The 23,665-nt window shown below is 39.4% G+C and overlaps 2 protein-coding genes across 4 annotated transcripts in view; one reads left to right on the top strand and one right to left on the bottom strand.

The window, feature by feature from the left end:
* Positions 1-2,776, top strand: part of plin1 (perilipin 1) — a 28,253-nt gene extending 25,477 nt beyond the window's left edge. For both annotated transcript variants that reach the window (XM_052097654.1, XM_052097653.1), the window contains one exon: positions 1,350-2,776. In XM_052097654.1, the coding sequence (XP_051953614.1) occupies positions 1,350-1,724 (375 nt within the window). In that variant the 3' untranslated portion in view covers positions 1,725-2,776. The remainder of the gene's footprint in view (positions 1-1,349) is intronic.
* A 999-nt stretch (positions 2,777-3,775) lies between these two features.
* On the bottom strand, positions 3,776-5,037 carry LOC127623274 (ras-related and estrogen-regulated growth inhibitor-like protein). 2 transcript variants are annotated; one of them, XM_052097660.1, is made up of 4 exons: positions 4,930-5,037; positions 4,739-4,792; positions 4,579-4,661; positions 3,776-4,392 (listed from the first exon to the last, which is right to left on the bottom strand). In XM_052097660.1, the coding sequence occupies exons 1-4, from the start codon at positions 5,000-5,002 to the stop codon at positions 3,964-3,966; spliced, it is 639 nt and encodes a 212-aa protein (XP_051953620.1). In that variant the 5' UTR covers positions 5,003-5,037; the 3' UTR covers positions 3,776-3,963. The 2 variants fall into 2 exon arrangements, with proteins under 2 accessions (XP_051953620.1, XP_051953621.1); XM_052097661.1 differs by having other exon boundaries at positions 3,776-4,389.
* Between the last annotated feature and the right edge of the window lie 18,628 nt (positions 5,038-23,665).

Genomic DNA, 23,665 nt, shown 5'->3' with positions numbered 1-23,665 from the left:
TTTTAATGCTGATAGAGTCGTGTGAATGAACAGATATACACTCACCTAAAGGATTATTAGGAACACCTGTTCAATTTCTCATTAATGCAATTATCTAATCAACCAATCACATGGCAGTTGCTTCAATGCATTTAGGGGTGTGGTCCTGGTCAAGACAATCTCCTGAACTCCAAACTGAATGTCAGAATGGGAAAGAAAGGTGATTTAAGCAATTTTGAGCGTGGCATGGTTGTTGGTGCCAGACGGGCCGGTCTGAGTATTTCACAATCTGCTCAGTTACTGGGATTTTCACACACAACCATTTCTAGGGTTTAAAAAGAATGATGTGAAAAGGGAAAAACATCCAGTATGCGGCAGTCCTGTGGGCTGAAAATGCCTTGTTGATGCTAGAGGTCAGAGGAGAATGGGCCGACTGATTCAAGCTGATAGAAGAGCAACTTTGCCTGAAATAACCACTCGTTACAACCGAGGTATGCAGCAAAGCATTTGTGAAGCCACAACACGCACAACCTTGAGGCGGATGGGCTACAACAGCAGAAGACCCCACCGGTACCACTCATCTCCACTACAAATAGGAAAAAGAGGCTACAATTTGCAAGAGCTCACCAAAATTGGATAGTTGAAGACTGGAAAAATGTTGCCTGGTCTGATGAGTCTCGATTTCTGTTGAGACATTCAGATGGTAGAGTCAGAATTTGGTGTAAACAGAATGAGAACATGGATCCATCATGCCTTGTTACCACTGTGCAGGCTGGTGGTGGTGGTGTAATGGTGTGGGGATGTTTTCTTGGCACACTTTAGACGCCTTAGTGCCAATTGGGCATCGTTTAAATGCCACGGCCTACCTGAGCATTGTTTCTGATCATGTCCATCCCTTTATGGCCACTATGTACCCATCCTCTGATGGCTACTTCCAGCAGGATAATGCACCATGTCACAAAGCTTGAATCATTGCAAATTGGTTTCTTGAACATGACAATGAGTTCACTGTACTAAAATGGCCCCCACAGTCACCAGATCTCAACCCAATATAGCATCTTTGGGATGTGGTGGAACAGGAGCTTCGTGCCCTGGATGTGCATCCCACAAATCTCTATCAACTGCAAGATGCTATCCTATCAATATGGGCCAACATTTCTAAAGAATGCTTTCAGCACCTTGTTGAATCAATGCCACGTAGAATTAAGGCAGTTCTGAAGGCGAAAGGGGGTCAAACACAGTATTAGTATGGTGTTCCAAATAATCCTTTAGGTGAGTGTATGTGACTGCCAAATTCAATAATCTCTGCTACCTTTGAGGGCCTTCATACATGGACAACTGAAGAATATCTTTGTTTTCTTTAATAACAGCTTTCCAGGCAATCCTCCAAGCCAGAAGGAGGTTTCGAATCTATAGAGAAAGATGGAGTAGAAAAATGTCTGTGTGGCTCCCTGACACTGAAATCTATAGGCGCTGACCACTTGCACAACTCCACTAACTACTCAGAGAAGCAGGCTCTTAAGGCTAGAGAGCCCAAGGAGATATCAGAGGAGACTCGCCTGATGAAGAAGAAGGTCTTGAAGCAGATTCCTATGCAGCAGAAAGTGGTTCTTGGGGGCCGCAGCAAGAACATACCCAGCCACAGCCCCTTTAAGAAGGGTCAGTCAGATCACATCCAGATCTCCTCCTCTCCTTACACTCGCACAGTGCAAAACACCAGGAATACTGCCCCCACGGCAGAGTGAAAATGGAGCATTATTTTTAGGCCACAATTAGACAAGTGAGGCATTGTTGAAAATATTGAGAACATGGAAGTCCTGGCTTATAATTGCTAAAATGCTGACAGAGGGGTAGCTCAACCCCTTTACAAATGCAAAACGCAACAGTTAGGAATCTACTTATTGTTACATAATGTATGGAGGCTCTGAATGGTGCTTTCCTTTGCATTTGGTTGCGGTACAACAATCACTCTGGAGTATTAATATAGTTTAGTTAAAGAAACAGTGTGACTTCAAGCAAAGCATAACTAAGCATTTATGATGGATGAAATAGGAGAAATTATGAGATATAGAATAAAGAAATCTCTAGCATAATTTGTGACTGATTGTATAATACTAACTAATTGCAGAAATGGCGCAAAGCTTATCAGTGTCTAGGGGCACAGGCTTAGTTACTTTTCAATTGTATTTTTATTGTAGCAACACAGTCACAGGCTTCAGTTGTTGATTATAAATATGAAAAAGTTGATTTTGCTTCTAAAAGGTAGGACAACTCTTTTCCCATCTAACCTAAAAGTCCTATGAAAAACCAAGGTGTGACGAGTGGAATAGTGTTTTTTCTCCATTAAACCTGTGTACCACTAGTCTCACAAGTGAAAATAACTTTTAAATAGGATTTGCTACCAATCATATATAAATATATAATTTTTTTTCAATGAATCTGTCTAGAGAAAACAACCCAATTAAGAATAAATTTAATGAAGTGTACTAATTGAATACTCTAAGTTAAATTATAATCCTCACAGTCACAGCTTTTAAAATATTATGAGTGGATTCCTTAGGTAGAATTATTATGTGTGTTTAAGATATTAAAATTGGGCACAGGAATAATTTTTTTTCAAAATTACAAAAAATTACACACTTTAAATGATTAAAGCAGTAGTCTCAGTTATATTAGACCATTTTACGATACTTACAGCATACTTTAAGCCTGTGTCACAAGTGCTAAGTGTGTCAAGCATTGATGTTTAATTTTTGTTATAAGAATAAACAATATTGTCATCAAGGCTATGCATTAATAAAACAGTTTTATTAATAAAAAACCACGCATACTTGTGATATCTGTACCTGATCTATAAATATACCGTATACAATTATGTTTTTTTTTAATTGGCGTAGTGGGCTAAAGCACATAACTGGTAATCAGAAGGTCACTGGTTCGATCCCCACAGCCACCACCATTGTGTCCCTGAGCAAGGCACTTAACTCCAGGTTGCTCTGGGGGGATTGTCCCTGTAATGAGTGCTCTGTAAGTCACTTTGTATAAAAGCGTCTGCCCAATGCATACAAATTTAAATGTAAATAATTCACTGAATTAGTTTGACTTAATACTTCCATTTTTTTTTATCTTTATCAAGTTAACACTTTTTCACTACCAATTTTGATGGTAATAATATGCTCCATTTGTTACAAATAGCATACTCATGACTGATGATGGCAACATTTTTCTGTAAAATGGCACTCATGGGAAGTCTTCATTTGGGGTTATTGACTTTGTATTGACATTTATATTGTGTCTAGAAATCAACACATGAGAGTATTCTTCAAAAAGCCCTTGCACAGCCTTGAAAAGGAAGCTATGAAAAATGCATACTGTGTTGATATGTTATATAGCCTATTGTTATGTAACTGCAAGATAGCCTTGAACCTAGTGTATGACAGCTCTCTCTAGTGTGGCAGACTTGCTATATTTGATAATTGTAGCAGACGACAATGTTGCCTTGCTTCTGCTAAAATTTTTAGACCACAGCACGTCAGCAGCTTAGCACGGACTCATGAAACATTCCCACTGCCGTAATCACTAGTGTTCACAAGCCTTTTGCCAGCACCACTAATGTTTATATGCAAAAGCAATGCAACATGTTCTGCTTAGAGAAGGCAAAGCAGTTTAAAGAACATATTTTCCACTTTACGATGAAATATTCACTCCACTTTTGATTGACATAATCTGCTGGTTAGTGTTTTGCAACAATTATACCACTTTATTGAGAATGCATGTTCTCAGAAAGAGGCCCCCACCTTGGCAGACAGGCTAGGTCAATCTCTTCAATTAGTGCCCCACTCCGCTCCAGCTGTAGACATAGGAGATATCAGGGACTATTGTGCAAGCCCCAGCATTGGGCCAAGCACAACATATCCCTCTTTGGCATCAAAAATGGGTCATATCAAACCACATAAATCTTTATTTCCAGAGCTCCTACTAGCTTCACAGCGAATCTGTTCTCCTACGGGCGAACACTGCAGACATACTCTTCACAATGCCCTTGATGCCTGCTAACCTTTTCACAGACACCCTGGACTCCCTGATGTGGTTCACAAGACCATGGAAAACCATGAGGACACTGTGGTAATTCTCAGCAGCTGAGACCTCATAGAATAGACAGTCTGCGGAGAGTGCAAGGAGCCTGCCCTCCTCACTAAGGACCGTACGGCGATGGTGCAGATCCCTCTTGTTTCCAACAATAACTATGGGCATCTTCTCAAAGCTCAGAAAGTCCTTGGAGGTTTTAATGGTTTGGATGAGTCTGGTGATAGCATTGAAACTGGCTCGGTCACAGATGCTGTAGACCAACACAAAACCATCTGCCCACTGGACTCTTTTTTCACACATCAAAGATTCAGAAAACAGGTCCTGCTGAGAGAAGAACCTTTTCCTCAATACTTGTTTCCATAAGGTATGTTATCAACACCTCAGATGGCATTTTTAATAGTTGTTGTATCTATTCACGAATTAACGCATTATATATATTACAGAAATAATTCAACAACTAAGTTACCAAAAAGCCTAATCTTTACAACTATTTCAAAAATGTTGAATCACCTGTGACTGTGAATATGGCGCATCCCATATATTTAGAGTTTGCTCTCGTCCATCCACAACAACATTGTGACTGTAAAGGGATTCTGTAAGGGGGATAAAACATTTCCAACCAAATGTAATTTTCTAAACTGATAAAGCAGTCAAAAGAAGGGGAACATACCAATATCTCCATATTCACCGATGAATCTACGAGTCAGGAATCGGACAGTGAGTGCTGCAAAACAAAAGTCGTTTATAATCACAGACCAGCAGCTCTGTCATTAAGGATGTTCAAGAAGAAAGATAGAAAAATAAAGTTGACAGAAAAACAAATGCATGTTTATTGATGCATTTCATGGGATGGTTTCTTACCAGATTTCCCAACATTATCAGTGCCGAGTACCACGACGTTAGCATTCATTCTCTGAGCATATATTCCAGTCATACCCTTTGAGATGCTGCCAGTGATCTGGTGCGTGTACTCCGCGGTTAACAAAGTTGAGAAGAAGAGGCGGGGCTTATATGCGCTCATAGCGAGTTATTGTGGCATAAATTATGCAAAAGAGGTTTGTGTTTGTTGATAACCTGAATTAATTTTGAGATTGAGAACCCCTCTCTCTAGTTGTTTCCATTTGTAGGACCTGGACATTTAGAAACGGGTGCAAAAAACAAATGATGTTAGGCAACAGTAGTTCTTTACCTTTGGGGGAAAGTCATAAAGTACGGTGTTTTTTTAAACTCTTAGAATTTGTCACTTGGAAACATCTAGTCTGTGAAGGAATTTAATAGGTATTTCATTGTCTATACAAATTAATTAAAATAACGAACTGATATATTATTAGTGTATTATTAGTATATCGACTAAACTTGATATACCTTGATATGAACTTACTAAATTGCAATAAAAGAGTATTGCATGAAAATATTTATATATATATATATATATATATATATATATATATATATATATATATATATATAATCGTTAAAACTTTTTCACTGACAACACAATGTCCTTTGAATGAAATTAAAACCACTTAGTCACAAGGTGGTGCTAGTAAGTCAAGAGAGTTATTTATATAGGCTATGAGTTCATAGTTGTCAACTAATGCAAATAATTTTGAGACAGCAAGATTTTTTTTAAAGTATTATTTATTAATTATTATTTATTTTAACAAATTAAGATAATGCTCATTCAAAATAACCACATCAGAAAGGGTGCACCATTTCCTCTTAAAAAACATTTGGCATTTTATTACATCTCCATTACATGACCAAATTAATTCATTGTGATTGGATCAGTCAATGGCTGCCCACTTTGAACATTCTTCATAAATAAATATATTCGCACCACTTCAGAAAAATAATGTGTTTCATGGGTGGCGTTGGCCCCTTTAACAGGATTTATTTATTTTATTTACCCCTATCCTTTCTCTTATTGGACAGTTATTGAAAAATTATTGATTTAATGTCTGAACAAAACTGAAAATATCAAATAAGTATTTTGTCTCAAAATATATGTGACTAACTACATACGTTTGCGACGTTTAAAAAAATATGTAATATATAAAATTGCCTCAAAATCAACCTTTAGACATTGCATGCAATGATCTCATGGATCATGAAACTTATGCAGTGTATAGTGACAAACAGATGTTTAGGAAAGTGCTGCGGTAGATTTTGTTGCTAATTATTTTTTTAGCAGAACATCAAATCAAATGTGCCTTTTCCCCAGAGGCATTAGCCCTGTTGTACCCTATCTTTATATCTATCCTTCCTAATTTATCTTTTACACAGAATGACCGTTTGTGTAAGTTGCTCCCACAAAAAAGGTAAAGTATGATTAAAACTAAGAATTGTTTGTTTGAAATGGTGAAATGGCCTAATATATATTTTGCCTTGCACATGTTTTCCTATGCATATAAATTAAAATATTTATGTTAAAAGTTCACGCCCATGTTTAAAATGAATTAAAGTTGAGTACTTTAATAGAAGCAATGGCAAAAGCATTTATTGTACAGGACACCCTTCCGATACAAATTACGTTTCAGATATCTTTCCACAAGGGGTCACTATAATAACAAGAGTTAGATTGGACTTGTAGCAATGACAGCACAACAGACAAAAATCTTTCATATCTGTTAATAATTTGTCTACAGTGTTAAATTATATTTTTTAAAATTAAAATATTCACCTCAGATTTATTTTTTGGACAGTGTGTGAAGTCATCATGACACAAAAAAAAATCTAATAAAAAAAATTGCCAAATTCCTCAATAAATATTTTCTAAAATAATAATATATAGGCCTAAGAAATCATGTAAAATGCAAGATCCATAATAACAATATTATATAAAAACTGCAATCTGATCTGTGTAAATATAACAGTAAACAAACACATTTTTACTGAATAATATACAGCATAGCCATATGCATGCTATGTACACATAGACTGATGAAGGTGCTTTTTGGGTGTCTATTCTGGTTTTTGTGTTGCTGCTTAACTATTTTGCAGTCATCATGCTGTGTGCAGGCTACTGACAAAGTACATATTAAAAATATGGGTGGTCTGGAGAAAGCATGTCTTATAAGCCCAAAGCTTGGTTGCAAGGCTGTGGCTGTTGTTTAGGTGGCAGGTGTTTTCTAAGATATTCCTGGCCTACCTGGCCAGGTTTCGCTGTCCTGCAGACTGTGTACTACACCCGAGTCTTACACTCAACTAACCGCCTGCACAATTTTGCATCATGAGCAATGCTGCTTCCTTTAAATAGAGCCTTTTTCAGAATTCTCACATTAGCTGGGGGTAATCCTAAACTTCCCCAGGCTCCTTAAGGGATCTGTGCCACACTTATCAAGCTGTTGTGCTGTATGTGTGATCCACATCCATTTTTTCCTGTTATTGCAGAGGTGTGAAGTTGCTCAATCTCTCTACCATATGGCAGCTGTTGTTCTTTAACATTTCACTGCCATGATCACTGTCTGGTTAATCTGCTTTTGAGCTATGTACAGGTAGAAACTTAAATGAGCTAAAGCTGTAGTAAAGACTGTAAAAAAGTGGACCAATGAAGCAGAGCTGGAACTTCAAGCCTGCCTTGACTGCACTGATTGGACTGTTTTTGTAGCTGCAGACACAAATCTCACAGAGACTGTGACATCATATATCAGTTTCTGTGAGAATAGGTGCATTCCTACTAGGACTTATTTAATGTTCAACACTGACAAACTATTGTTTCCAGCAAAGCTCAGGCAGCTCAGGCAGCTTTGTCAGGCCAAAGTGGATACTTACAGAAGTGGGGATAAAATCTTGTACAATCAAGCCAGAAACACTGACAAAGGAGATTAGAGTGGCTAAGAGAAGCTACTCTGAGAAGCTGAAAAATGACCTTGCATCAGCGTGAAGCCTGATTAGCTTCAAGATGGCACAGAGTATGGCTGCTGCGCTGCGAGCTCCATCCTAATATTGCAGTTTTTAGTTTTTTCTTCAATTCTTGTTTTTTGTTTTTTTTTCGTCTTGGATGTCGTCTGCCTTATTGACTATGAAAGACAAACACTTTTGAACATTGGTTCTTCAATAGCACACAGAAAACCAGACTTTAAATACCTCAATGCAACCTGCTGTTTCAAAGACGACAGCGAAGCCTTTTGTCTGGCCGTGGAAATGTAGCTGGAAAAGGGGAAGAATAGCTGGCTTCTCATCAGACTAAGATGTTGTGCAAATTAATCCCCGCTACCCAGCTTTCTACTGGCAAATGTTCAGTCCCTGGACAGCAATCTCTGCGAGATGAGAGCGCAGATCTCTTTCCAACGAGAGACAAGGGACTGCTGCATTTTCTTACAGAAATTTGGATGTCTGCAGAGATTCCAGACTCGAACCCGTTGGATTCTCAGAGGACTGAGCAGATAGACTGAAAGACCTCTAAGATAAAAGCAGTGGTGGTGGTGTATGTTTAATGATCAACAAATTCTGGTGTGATCAGAGGAACGTACATTCTATCAAGTCTTTCTGCTCTCCTGATCTGCAATTTCTCATGCTTCTGTTTCAACCATTCTGGCTACTGAGGGAATTCACAGCAGTCATTATCACAGCTGTGTACATCCCCCCACAGACCGGGCACTCAAGGAGCTATATGGGAGTATAAGTGAGCAGGAAACCGCACACCCTGAGGCTGTGTTTATTGTGACCGGCTACTTTAACAAAGCCAACTTCAAGTCAATAGCACCGAAATACTACCAAAACATCAGATGCAACATAGGAGAGGACAGAGTTTTGGACCATTTGCTACTCTCCATTCCGGGATGGCTACAAATCCCTCCCCACCCACCATTTGGTAAATTGGACCACTCTTCCGTTCTCCTTCTGCCCGGTTACAGACAGAAACTGAAACAGGAAGCACCCGCCCTCAGAACGATCCAGTGCTGGTCAGACCAGTCAGAATCTATGTTACAGGACTGTTTAGATCACGAGGACTGGGAGATGTTCTGGTCCTCCTCTGATGATAACATCAAGGTCTACGCTGATAACATAACGTGTTTCATCAGGAAGTGCGTAGATGATGTTGTGCCGACCAAAACAATTCGGATCTACCATAGTCAGAAACCGTGGATTAATAGCGAAGTTCATGCGGCTCTTAATGCGCGGACCTCCGCTTTTAATTCTGTGAATGCAGAGGAGAATAATGCTTTGAGAGCCTAATCAGAGTTTACATCTGCTCTGTGTTGCCTGCCTCACTGGACTCACTGCAGTTTGCTTACCGCAACAACCGCTCCACTGATGATGCCATTGCATCTACACCACACACTGCTCTCTCCCACCTGGAAAAAAGGAACACATATGTGAGAATGCGGTTTGTAGACTACAGCTCAGCATTCAACACCATAGTGCCCTCCAAGCTTGATGTGAAACTCTGGGCTCTGAGCTTAAACCGCTCACTGTGCAGCTGGATCCTGAACTTCCTGCCAAGCAGACGCCAGGTGGTTAGAATGGGCAGCAACATCAACTAATCACTGACCCTCAACACTGGAGCCCTGCAGTTCAAAGCCCACTCCTGTATTCCCTGTACACACAGTATTGTGTGGCAAGACATGGCTCCAATGCCATCATTAAGATTGCTGATGATACGACGGAGGTAGGTCTGATCACTGACAATGATGAAACAGCCTACAGAGGGGAGGTGCACACTCTGACATGCTGGTGTCAAGAGCACAACCTCTCCCTCAACATCAGTAAGACCAAGGGGCCTGTGGTGGACATCAGGAGAAAAGACAGAGAACACAGAACCCTTATTGAGCAAACAAATCTGTGGATGATGCAGTCAAGATGGGATTGCATCATCTCCTGCAACATCTGGACAGACCAGGGACATATGCAAGGATCTTTTATTTGTGAACTTCAGTTTGGCTTTCAACACCATCATCCCTGCTATTCTCTAGACTAAATTAAACCAACCCTCTGTTCCCACCTCTATCTGACACTGGATCATCAGATTCCTGAAAGACGGGCAGCAGCTAGTGAGACTGGGGAAATTCACTTCCAGCACCTGTACGATCAGCATATGGTGCCCCCCAGCTATGCGTGTTCTCTCCACTACTCTTCTCGCTGTACACAAATGACTGCACCACCAAGGACCCCTCAGCATTCTGAACATTACTGTGCCAGAAGTGGAGTAATTCAGGTTCCTGAGCTCTACCATCTCACAGGACCTGAAGTGAGAAACCCACATTGTCTCCATTGTGATAAAGGCCCAGCAGGTTGTACTTCCTTTGCCAGTTGAGGAATTTCAACCTGCCACAGCCTCTGTGGACACTGTGGTTGCTCAGCAGTCATGGAGTCTGTCCTCTGCACTTTAATAACATTCTGGTTTGGTTCAGCTATGAAATTGGACATCAGAAGATTACAATACTCTGTACACTTCCAGAATGAGGGAAAGGGCTGGAGAAATCACTCTGGACCCCACTCATTCAGCTCATTACCTTTTTGAACTGTTGACATTTGGCCGGCACTACGGAGCACAAGAACAGTGTTTTCCCCTCAAGGGTATTCATCTCATGAACAGTTAAAACTGCCCCATTGAGCAATAATTATGTGCAATACACAGCTTAGTCTAATATTGACTTAGTCATATTGTGTATTTATATATATACACTTATATTTTCTATATGCTTGTTACAGTCCGGCTCGTAACTGTAACAAAATAGATACGGTTACAAAGTATGTATTTATTACAAAACTTTAGGGGAAAAACATAACGAAATGAACAAAAACAAGACATTCAAACGCTGATCAGATCATCCATGGCTTCGAGGTAGACAAAACGAAGATCTCATGATGGTAGAGTTCTTAATCCAGTGGCCCCTGCCACCTCCCTATTCCTGTAAAAAGACAGAAAAGAACAATGAGCATCGGCCCTACCCAGGTAACAGCCGTTTAAATACCCACAGCCAATCCAAACCAGGTGTTCATAATCTTACAATCACAACCGGAGAGTGATGGATAGAAAATAACACGGCAAGACAGTGACACCTCCCCCGGGAAAAAAAAGGACCAAGGACATAATTTATTAACCTCATTCTCACAAAGGTCAGAAATTTAACAATTTAAAATGGCAACACGGTTTTATCAAATTAAATTCCATTACCAACACATTTCAACACCAGTTCAGTGTTCAACCAGAGTCAACTCTCCCATCTCTAAGAAAGAATCACAAGGAGCACGGGACAAGGTGTCAGCCAGGACATTATCCATGCCCCGAATATGCCGAATGTCTAAAGCGTAAAGCTGTAAAAAGAGAGACCATCGAACCAGCCATTGGTTTGGGCTCTGCAAAGAATGTAAAATGGTCAGTGGGTTATGGTCAGAAAAGACCACAAGAGAAGTAATACCGCTTGTCACATAAACATAAAAATGTTGTATTTCCCAAATCAATGCTAATGTCTCCTTTTCAATTGTTGAATAATGTGCTTGATAAGAATTACATTTACGAGAAAAGTAACTGACCGGATGGTCTACACCATTTTCATCAGTCTGCAATAATACAGCCCCAGCACCAACCTGGCTAGCATCCACCTGGATCTGAAAAGTTGACCCAAAGCATAGGGCAGCAAGGACTGCTAAGCAATCACTTAACATATTCAAATGCCTGTTGGCACAATAAGGACCATTCAAATTTTACTTTCATTTTCAGCAAATAAGTTAAAGGAGCTACTACTGATGAAAAGTTTGGACAAAAACTCCTATAAGATCCTACCATGCCTAAAAAACGCATTACTTCCCGCTTAGTACTTGGGGGAGGGAATTTATCAATGGTCAGAACCTTAGCCTGCACGGGACGCACCATGCCTTGCCCAAATACTTTGCCCAAATAAGTTACCGTGGCCCTGTCAAACTCACACTTAGCCAGGTTAATGGTTAATCGAGCCTCAGCAAGATGTTCAAACAGAGCTCGGACATGGCAGAGATGTTGTTCCCGGGTCAGACTATAGATCACAACATCACACAAGTATACAGCACAACCCTCCAAGCCAGATGTCACCTGGTTCATTAGGCGTTGGAAAGTAGCAGGCACTTTCCTAAGGCCAAAACTCATCACAAAATAGGAGAATAATCCAAATTAAGTGATGAACGATGCAATTTCTTGAGCACGAGTAGTAAGATGTACTTGCCAGTAACCCTTCAATAGATCGAATTTACTGACAAAGGTGGCAGAACCAATTTGGTCTACACAATCCTCCGTGCATGGCAGAGGGAAAGAATCAGGTTTTGTGACATTATTTAATTTTCGGTAATGGGTACAAAAAGATAGGTTCTATCTGGCTTACCAACCAATAGACAAGGGGAAGCCCAACTGGAATAGGATCGTTTAGCAATATTATGTTCAAACATATATTTAATCTCAGACTGTATATAATGCTGCTTATCCAGCGGGACACGGTAGAAACACTGACATATCAGATTAGCTTCTCCAACATCAATGTCAACCTCTATTAGTTAGGTCCGAGTAGGAGCATCTGAAAATAAAACCAAAAACTCAAATTAAGGACTTTGTTGATCAGGTAAATGATTCACCAACTACTCCAAATAAGCCAGTGTTTCAGAATTATTCAAATGTGGCTGTAAAAGACAGTCATCGGGTGTCACAACATCTTCTGATACAGCTGTCACAGGGGAAGAAACAGCAGCCATTGCAACAGCTACAAGAGTTGCCTCAGTCACAACTGAACGGACATAGTTGTGCCATGCTAATTTATTAAAACCATTCTGAGTATGCCTTTTATGCTCAGGTGTAGAAATTAAGTAATTCTGATCCGATACTTTAGTATAAGGACCAGAAATCTTAGCACAGAATGGTGACTCGGGTAGTGGTAACAAAGCTAAAACCTGATCACAGGCACAAAACTCACAGTCTTCCTATCAAACAAGCACTTCATTTTCTTTTGCTTTAACAAATTTTCTTTTGCCATCTCCCCTGCTAAAAACAACCATCTTCGGAAACCATTTACATAATGTAACAAACTCACTGGAGGTTCATCCTCTTGTAACCCATCACGAAGATCTGCACGTGGTCCACGCACATTAGGCCTAAACCCTAAACTGTCCTGCAACACTTCCCGAGCTGCCAACAACAACCATGGCAAATCCTCCTCCCAATCACGATTTAACTCCACACAATAAGCCTGTAACAAAGATTTTAAGGTCTGGTGGAAACGTTCCAAAACTCCTTGACTCCTTGTGCATGGTAGGCAGTAGATCGATTATGCCTCACCCAAAGCTGTCTGAACACCTCCTGAATCATACCAGAGGTAAAATTAGTTCCTTGGTCACTTTGAATGATCTTAGGAATCCCAAAAATATATATAAACAGAGTCAAGGCCTTCACTACGGAACGAGTTGTGATAGAACAGAGAGGATAAGCAGCTGGATATCTTGTACTTTGACACATTGCAGTAAAGAGATTTTGACGGTGGTAATGGACCAACACAGTCTACTACCAAGTGTTGGAATGGTGGTACCACAGCCGGGATAGGATATAAGGGTACTGGTTTGAGGTGCTGGTTAGGCTTGCCTGTTAACTGACATGTAGGACAGGTTTTAATATATTGTCTAACATCTTTCTTCATATGAGGCCAATAAAAGTAATGCAACAACTGATTATACACTTTATTAACCCCAAAATGACCAGCTACATCTCCATGAGCAGATTTCAGAACTGTTTCTCTCAGAGATGTTGGCACAACAACATGAATAGATGCATGACCTAACAATACCTCCTTGCCAGATAGCCACTTCCTAAGTAGTATACCATCTTCAATAAAATAACCACTTGCAACTTCCCCTAACTTATTAGAAGACAAAACAGAAGTAAACATTTCCCTCAGTGTTATCCAACTGTTGAGCTTTAATCAACTCCTTACCTGAAGTGAATGAAAAAAAGGCCAGACACAAACATCTTTGACAAATCTTCAGACAGAGACTCCAAATCCTGCAAAACATCAGAATCATTTTTGCTCATTGCATGAGTGACTGCACAAGAGACAAACATGTCAGGAAATTGTGTAGCAACACCACTAGTCAAAAATGAATAGGATTCAACATTCTCTGAAGAATTGTTTGTACGATGCCAACTATTTTTTCTAACCTCACCCTTGTGTGTCAGAACATACTCATCAGCAAGAATGGAAGCCTCTTCTGCTGTTTTAATTTTAGCCACCTCTTTGGACAGGGTATTCTTAAATGTTTTCAACAACATTAATTCATAAAGACCCTCATAGGTATCTGCATGAGATGGGGAACACGCAGATCTCTTGCAAACTCAGAAATAGATTGTTGCCCTCCCTTATGCAGAGCTCTAAACTTTTGTCTGTATGCTTCAGGAACAAGTTCATAAGCTTTCAATACCACTTCCTTCACTTTTGTATAGACCTGACTATCTGCCACACAAAGTGTAGAATATGCCTTCTGAGCCTTACCTTGGAACACACACTGCAACAATAATGTTCGTTCGCTATCTCTCCATTCCATCAAATTTGCTAAATGCTCAAACAAACTAAAGAAAGTGTCCAACTCATCTTCACTGCCTATTGGGCATAAGACTAAGACTTCTTGAAACATCAAAACCCTTTGTGGCGGGGCAGTGGTTAGACAAAAATTACACTAAATGTACGAAATGAAACAAGATAAAGAGCAGACTACGCCACCCCGTTTCTATGAACGGGGAAATTTCATAAGACACACAGGTTCGCTACCACAGAGGACAAGAGACATGGATATGAATACAAAACTATTTTTATTTTCACAACAATAATAAATTTAAAATGTATAAAAACAGGTAAGAGATCTCACTGCTTCAGTGGGCGCCAGACCAAAAATGGAAAATAAAAAGGAAAACTTTCAGGCTGAGGCTTACCAGTAGGGTGGCTAGCTGCACAGTGAGTATCCTAAGACCACACCAACACTCACACACACTCACACACGCCAAGTGAGAGAAAGGCAAGTGCCAACGGCAAAACACTCTGTGAAGGAAACACCACAAAAAGGACAAGGACAGCTAGCTTCCCTACACCGGGGGCCTCCAGTTCCTGAAACAAACAAAAAACAAAACAATTTATTTCACAATTAATAGACACTCAGTTATAGGAAAGCAGATTCCAACACTGAAGAAGGTCAACAACTGGCGAATTACTGGCCACCAGTTCGACAGACGGGTGTAACCCGGAAAGGTTTGCACTAAATTGCCAGTAAGGCCTGAACAAACAATGAAGCAGCCAACTGCTATCAAGAAAAAAATAAAAAATAACCCACAAACATCATAAGTCAAACAATACAAAATAGAAATGACAATTAATTATGCTTCAAACAAATTAAATCACAAAACAAAAAGTAATTAGAAAATTCAACTAGGAAAAGCACAGACCAAAGAAAACAACAAATTAACAAACAGTTGGTAGCGATATCGCAAAAGGTGGGGCTAAGGTGCAACATTGGAAAGTCTCACGCTTAGTGACGGCCCTGAGACTAGCCACCCTTCACCAAGACCAACAGTATTAGCGTAAAGCTGTTTACAAAACAAAACAAATAAATCACACTATAGTATAGAAAGCAGCAGAATAGACAGTGCAGTCTAAAAAGGTTATCTAGGAAGCATTCGCCCCGCAGTCCACAGCGACGAACCGCTCCCAAGCAGATTAACGCACTAAAAATAAACAAAATAAATGAATGAAACAATACTCAACCTGATCATGCTCAAATGGTTAAAGATACATACCCGGTAGTATTATTCGGTTACTCACAGCCCATGTTCATAAGCAAAACGCCAATGTACCAGTGTTCCATCGAAACATACACATGAACTGTAATACGATAAAAGCATAGGTTACCTGGAGTCACACCAAAACAAACATTAGTCCGTTGAAATAAACATACCGGAGAAAAGACAGCCTGCACCCCAAAAGCAAAGTCGCACCAATCCTGGTCAGAACCTGGCTACAACAAATACACCACCACTTTAATAGTGTATGTGTGTGTTAGCAGCAACATTAGCCAAACAGCTAGTACATACCTCCCACAGAGCTGTGCACACACACGCAAAAGCGAATCTGACGATGACGCATACCCAGGTGGCCCGAACTCCGCCTTAAATAGGTCAGGGACAGCAGCCCATTGGCTGTCACACCCATCAGTCATTTAATAATCACACATAATAATAGGGTGGGTTCTAACCCGCCTTGCCACACCTTCAAAAATGTGTTACCCATTTGTGACTGCACAATATTAGACCGAGCCTCTAACTTACCTTCTCTAATTAATTGCAGTCTCTGTGCTTCGAGATCTAGTTTATGAAGTTCAACTTCTTGACTTATTTTACTATTTTCCATTTCTAAAATGGATCAAATTCTCTCTGTTGCTCATAAGTTAAGGAAGGAAAACTTTGAGGAATAACTTGCTCTTTAGGGTCTTGAACTTCAGACACAGTTGGTGTCTCAGGCCTATTTGTAAACACACCCAAATCTGCCAAGGCTGATTTTACAATCAGTCCTACACCCTCTTTTAGACGTTTTTCTTTAGTTGTGAGTCCAATGTCAAAGTGTGTTGCTACCTCTAATAATTGATCTTTCAGCATTAGTTGTAACACTGTCAGTTTGACCAATCAGAAAGAGCTGCAGTGATGTCATCAATATCGTAGACTCCAATTTCATTTTCGAGCTCACATGAGAAGTGGCATGTCTCTGATAGAAACACTGTGAATTTTACAACCAAAAAACTTTTTGGGTAAGAAAGTATTTATTTTTTTATCAAGATAATTTTTTGCCTGTCAGGCAGGGAAAATCTGTGAGATCAGTCACCAAGACCCATTCCATCTGTCACGTCACATTGTACAGATATTGTAAAGCCACAAAGAAGCTAAGAGAGGAGGGTTCAAGTGAGAAGCCCCATGTAGGCTATCGTAGTAGTCTTCAGTGAGGCACAGGGGGAAGTCTTGACAGAGTATTTGAAGGAAGCAGCTGATCTGTTCTATGGGTTAACCCCTCAAGAAGTAACAATGAGAGAGGCATAATTAAAAAATGGTGCACTCATATGTTTAAGGAAAATATTTCACTTTACAATTATTATCCCCATTATGAAGAGCTTTTCAGCTAAAATTATTGTGGCTTGTTTATTACTTATTGCTCCAAGGGGTCATACAACATTCATGGAGATAACATGTTTACTGATCACTTGCTTTTAGATGAGGAAGTTTGCATACCAGTTGGCAGTGGACAATAACTGTAAACACCCCCAGTCATGGGTGGAGAAATCCATGGCAGGAACTGACTGGTTTTCATGCTTCATGAAACGGCATCCAAATCTGTCCATCAGAACTGCACAGCCAAGTAGTTTGTCACGAGCCACAAGTTTCAATCATCCAAATGTGGAGAGATTCTTCAAGAAGCTTGGAGGTGTGATTGAGAAGCACAGCTTTACTGGAAATGATATTTGGAATGTGGATGAGAGGGGTATCACAACTGTCCAGACTCCTGACCGTGTAATCGCATGGTGCGGTGTTAAGCAAGTTGGTGCAATGACATCTGGAGAAAGGGGTGTCCTGGTATCTGTAACTTGTGCTGTGAATGCACTAGGAAATGTCATTCCTCCAGCCTTTGTCTTCCCACGTAAAAGATATAAAGACCACTTCTTAAACGATTGACCACCAGGTAGTGTTGGGTGTGGTAATGGATCTGGATGGATGCAGAAAGAGGATTTCCTCATCTTCCTGGATCACTTTGTTAAGCATACAAAGGTCAGTCCTGAGAGGAAGGTGTTACTGTTGTTGGACAACCACAGTTCTCATCTTTCAGTGAAGGCAGTCACTTACTGCAAAGAAAATGGGATAGTGCTCCTTTCTTTCCCACCCCACTGTTCTCATAAGCTACAGCCCCTTGATCGTAGCGTCTATGGTCGATTCAAGAAGTTAGTCAACACAGCTAGTGATGCATGGATGAGAATGAATCCTGCAAAAAGAATGACAATCTATGACATCCCAAGCCTGGTCAGGATTGCATTCCCCAGTGCTGCTACGCCAAGCAACGTACAAGCTGGTTTTAGATGTACAGGCATCTGGCCTTTCAATCCAGACATTTTCCAGAATTGTGTCTATGCACCATCACAGGTCACAGATCGCCCTGAACCATCTGCCTCTCTGGCCTCCATCTCAGCTGATCAGCCAGCCCAAGCCCCTACCTTGGCTGAGCCAGCCCTAGCCTCTACCTCAGCTGACCAGCCAGCCCAAGCATCCACCTCAGCTGACCAGCCAGCCCAAACCTGAGCTGAGGCAGACCAAGTCTTTTTCCCAGTTGGCCAGGCAGGTCAAGCCTTTTCTCAGACTCAGCCAGACCTCTCAACTCAAGCTGCTCAAAAAGGTTTCAGTCCTTCTGCTCTCCGTCCATTTCCCAAAGCAGTACCAAGGAAGATTGCCAGTGAGAAGAGAAAGAAGAGGCAATCAGAAATTCTGACAGATACACCTGTGAAACAGGCACTTGAAGAGGAAGCAAAGAAGAGGACCATTAAAAAAAAGTGTAAAAAAGAGTAACCCAGCCATCTGGAAAGGGTCAAAAGAAGAAAGCAAAGCAAACAAGCAAAAGGCCCAAGCCCAATGATCAAGAGGATTCTGAAACCTCAGATGATGAGAATTTCTGCATTGTGTGCATGGAACACTTTACAAACTCGAGGCCAAAAGAAATGTGGGTCAAGTGTGTAAACTGTCAGTTCTGGGCCCACAAAGCCTGCACTCCAGGGGCAGCCATCTACATTTGCCACAATTGTGACAGTAATTGAACCTGTGACACATGATACATGACACATTCAGGATTACAGTCCACACACACACACACACACACACACACAAACGCACACTCAAACAAACACACACAGAAATAGTTTTTCAGATAATGTTAAGTTTTGAAAAATAAGAGATTTTTTGTTCACATTAAATTGTTCAGATAATTCAAAACAATGTCTTCTTTATTCTTCATTAAAGTTCTTGTATAAATATATTCTTGTACAGTGTGGATCTTATTTTACAAATTACCTCTCGTTGTTACATCCATCCCCAGCTAGTGTTCCAACTCACCCAAGTTGTGGGGCAGGTTGTAACTACAGAACTCTTTGTATTTGACACTAACTCACATAATCTATGATTGTGTAATAGATGTTCAAGTGAGTTGTATTTGTAGAAGACAGATATGGGTAAAATGTATCAAAATTTGAGAGACCTAGCACAAACAACCACTGAGTTACTGACGCTCAAACGAAAGGTGTTACTTTCATCCCCGTTCTCCCCTATAGTGGCAAATCGTTTTTTAGGACTAGACTCAATAAGTATTGAAATCAGATACTTTTTAGAACAAAGTAATGAATTGCCACTCGCTTTGTTATAAGAAAAATTACATTTTTAAGTTGTTTGTTTTGAAATATTTGATGTATTATCTACATATTTGTCATGTTTATTCTGTTGGTTCATGTTTTTTCTGTAACGTTGCTGGAAACAGGCAGAGACGATGATGTGAATATGAACCCAAGTGCAGTTTATTTTTCAAACGTGCAATCCAAATACCCTAACTGAAAACATGAACATGAACTAGACTAGACAAAAACTAGACTTGACATTACTTGACTATAGACTTAAATTAAACATGACATGACCTTGACTTGACTTGACTTGACTTGACTTGACTTGACTAAAACAACAAATTAACTTTAACAATACCTGACAAAGGACAATGGAATGAGGGCTTAAATGCTTGGACATGGGAGAACACATGACAAAGGTGACCAATGACAAGACTAAACTATAAATAAGATAACAAGACTAAATTAACTTAAAACCAATGAAAAGACAAGACTAATAACAAAGTAATCAAAAGATGAACCAATGATAACAAGACACATTAGGAACAGGAAATCACATGACATGACAACAGGAACTAGATTTTCAAAATAAAAAACGTGAAAAACATGAACCAACAGAATAAACATGACAATAATCCAACTGAAAAAAAAAAAAAAAAACGAAACGTAAAAAAAACTTTGAATGTTGCACTAAGGTTAACTGGGGGTGGTTATAGGTCTGACCCAAAATATCAAGCTGTTGATCTAACCTGTCTGGTGAATGAAATGTCTGACAAGACAAAGGTCCTGTCATATCATGTTTTTCATATTTTTAAACCCTGATACACTTGAATTTGTTATAGTTATGAGTAAAGGCTAAAACATGAATCAGTCAAAACAATGTTAGACACAGTATATTTATCTAACGTCCATTCATATCCATTTTATGTATCTCAAAATAATTTGATTTATGTTGCCAGTTAACCTGTGAATAGATGTCAGAAATAAAACAAAACCTATTACTAAACTATTAAAAGGATGGTTCACATAAAAATGAAAATGCTCTCATGATTTACTCACCCTCATACCATCCCAGATGTGTATGAATTTCTTTCTTCTGCAGAACACAAATTAAGATATTTAGAATAAAATTTCAGCTCTGTAGGTCTTCACAATGCACATGAATGCAAAATGTTTAATAAAGAGAGCCTGAAAGTAATCCATATGGTTAAATCCATGTGTTCAGACATGATATGATAGGTGTGGGTGAGAAACAGATCAATATTTAATAATATTTTTGTTATAAATTCTCCTCTCTGCCCATTAGGGGTGATATGCAAGAAGGATGTGAAACCAGAAGGAGAAGTGGAAATTGACTGAGCAGGGAAGAGAATTTATAGTAAAAAGGACATAAATGTTTATCTGTTTCACACCCACACCTATCATGTCGCTTCAGAATATATATATATATATATATATATACACACGCCATCTATGAAATAAAGGAATCTGGAGGAGAAGTCAAAGTCACAGCAATTACAAGAAATGGGCCATATGAACACATTGTACAGTGAGACGCACTGAAGCTAATTACATGCTTGACAGATGTAAATGTAGTATTCTGTTCTGCCTTCTCGCTGCAGGGTTAGAAGAGCACCAATTGTGAGGTCACTACGATTCTCTTTTTAATGCCCTGCAAAATGAAATATTTATATTGTATGCTAGTAGCACCAGAGGGAATCTAGATAATATTGTACGCACCCTGAGGCTAGCTTATCCATTTCTGAGCTGTCAGAGGTTACATTTGTTCTAATTGCCAACATATTTTTGAAATACTGAATGAGTGTCTTATATCCTGCAGGTTCACTCATATTCACTGTCATATTCACTTGTAGGCTGAGCTTAGCTGCCCTTGCATGTTTGGATGAAGGTCAAATAATTTATACTTTGTGGTTTATTTAGTTATGTTATTCATTAGTGTTACAATATATAATTAATTACAAATTATACTAAGATTGTCTAGATCGGTCCCTATATACAAAGTCCTATGCATAGCTAACAGTTTCTTATCTAAATTCCACTCAAATAGTCATTACATTTTAGCTCAGAATATCTGCCAGCTGTGGTCTATTTCATTTAACTTGTCATTTCTTTGGTGGTATTTGTGGGCATAGGATGTAATAAAATGTTTACTAAAAGCAAGTGAGCATTTGGAAAATATTGGGCCTTCAAATTATGATGGCCACCAAATTAATAATTTGCGGTAGATGGATTTTGCATGAACTTTCATATCTAGTTACAAACCCAATACTCCTAAACCTCCAGTTTTTTCACAGCCAGTCCACGTTAAGCAGCTGAGACCTTGCATGTGCTTATGCAAATGAATCTCCTCAAATGAAAAAGTCTAAGCTAAACCCCCTTCCATGTTTGATAATTCCACACATGGGTGTGTTATAGCACACTTGGCGAGTAAAGGTATGGGATTAGGCAGTTCTCGTTGAAGACCTGTCTGAAATTTATACTGGATTAGGAATTCCTCATACTGATAAATCGCATCTGTCTGAAAGAGAGAGTGGCTTGTTGTCTCACAACATTTTGTATACATAAAACACTGCTATGTTTATTTTATTAAAAGTCATACCACTGACAAAACAAAACAAACCATTAGTTTAGTCAAAATTGCTGTGTCTGGCTGATCAGAATGCTCAAACAAGCAGAGCGATGTTTACACTAGTTGGCATAATCAACCTATAAAGGGTTTACTTGTACTGCAGTTCAGACATGACAACTCTCGGAATGAATTAGCATGTTACTGTTGGAATGACATATTGATAGGACTTGGTCTTGGTGGACTAGATCTGCTACACTGCTGCTGCAGAGCAAGTACAAAGACTTGCTACAGCTAGAACATACACAGACATATTGCATAAGGATGTGGACATGCTGCAGCCACAATGCATGGACAACACATCAGGTCTTATATGGTAGGTCTAGACATGTCAAGCTGGGGAGGTGGAGGGATTCAGAGAAAAAACTCTCACAGCAAGCTGCTTTGAAACCGGCAAAACGGATCAATTTAAATGTTAGACAATGAGAGAGAACTCAAATTGATTGGCTAACAGATTACAAGTTTTAGGAACTATCAGCTTACATCATGCAAGCTGATTGGTTTAACACATCATCACATAACAGAGAACAAGTTCAAAGACCCTATCAGTTTGCGCCATGTAGAGTCTCATGCCTAAACTTTGTTATTTGTCTCTGCATATTAAGCTGATATACAAGAAAGTATAGAAAATGTAAAAGCATATCTATTTAAATTATCAACAAGCTAATGCAGAGCAAATGTGTCTGTTGTACATCATGACATGGTTGGCACATGCAGTCAGATATTGATATCAGCCTATTAACAAATTTAATTCAATTTAGTTTCATTTCATGTCATGGAAGTAATTAGTAATAAGCCTTATGCTGAGGCAAAAGTCTTTGCTGCAGTGTGATGAGTGCATCACATCATCATAGATTTAAGAGAGAGGCTAAGATACTTTGACTTTGCATATTCATGGAGGATTTTCTGGCACTTCAATTATTCAGTTGATGGATTCTTGAGGAGTCTTCCAATGAACTGTCCACCTTTAACCGTGAGCTGTGAGATTTAACGCTATATGATAATCTTTAAATGAACATGTTTGACAACATACATCAGGCCTTTGTATCACTCTCAGCACACAGGCCATTGAATCCCATCTCTCTCCCTATTAGTGTACCTGGCAAATTAATGCTGTTCTCAAGCCTTAAGGATGGACAATATTTGGTTAAAAATAAAATGCAGTTACATTTTCATTTAGTTTTATTTGATTAACAAAGGAAAATTTCACCCAAAAATGAACATTCTGTCATTATATACTCACCCAAATAACTTTATTTCTTCTGCAGAACACTACAGCAGATGCTACAATGAATTTTAAGGACTAACAACCTCAGTTACCATTCAATTCCACTACATGGAAAAAAAGTGCAGCATCAACATTTTTCAAAATATATTTTGCTTTTGCCCACTCAAATTTTTCTGTTTGTAAAATATTTTCATATTAAACAAAGTTTTGACCACAAAACATATGATCTAGACAATGATCTGTCTCTGCTTGGGTCTGACATGCACGAGCCTGTCTTATTTGATGCCTGGAGAAATTGATATTCACTGTTCTTTGTTACATGCAGCTGATGTGCTTAGTGGCTCATTAGACATCTG

This window comes from Xyrauchen texanus, chromosome 29, assembly GCF_025860055.1.
Source record: "Xyrauchen texanus isolate HMW12.3.18 chromosome 29, RBS_HiC_50CHRs, whole genome shotgun sequence".
NCBI classification, from domain to species: domain Eukaryota; kingdom Metazoa; phylum Chordata; class Actinopteri; order Cypriniformes; family Catostomidae; genus Xyrauchen; species Xyrauchen texanus.
The sequence above is the reverse complement of the archived record's forward strand: the minus strand, read 5'-3'. Positions and strand labels throughout refer to the sequence as shown.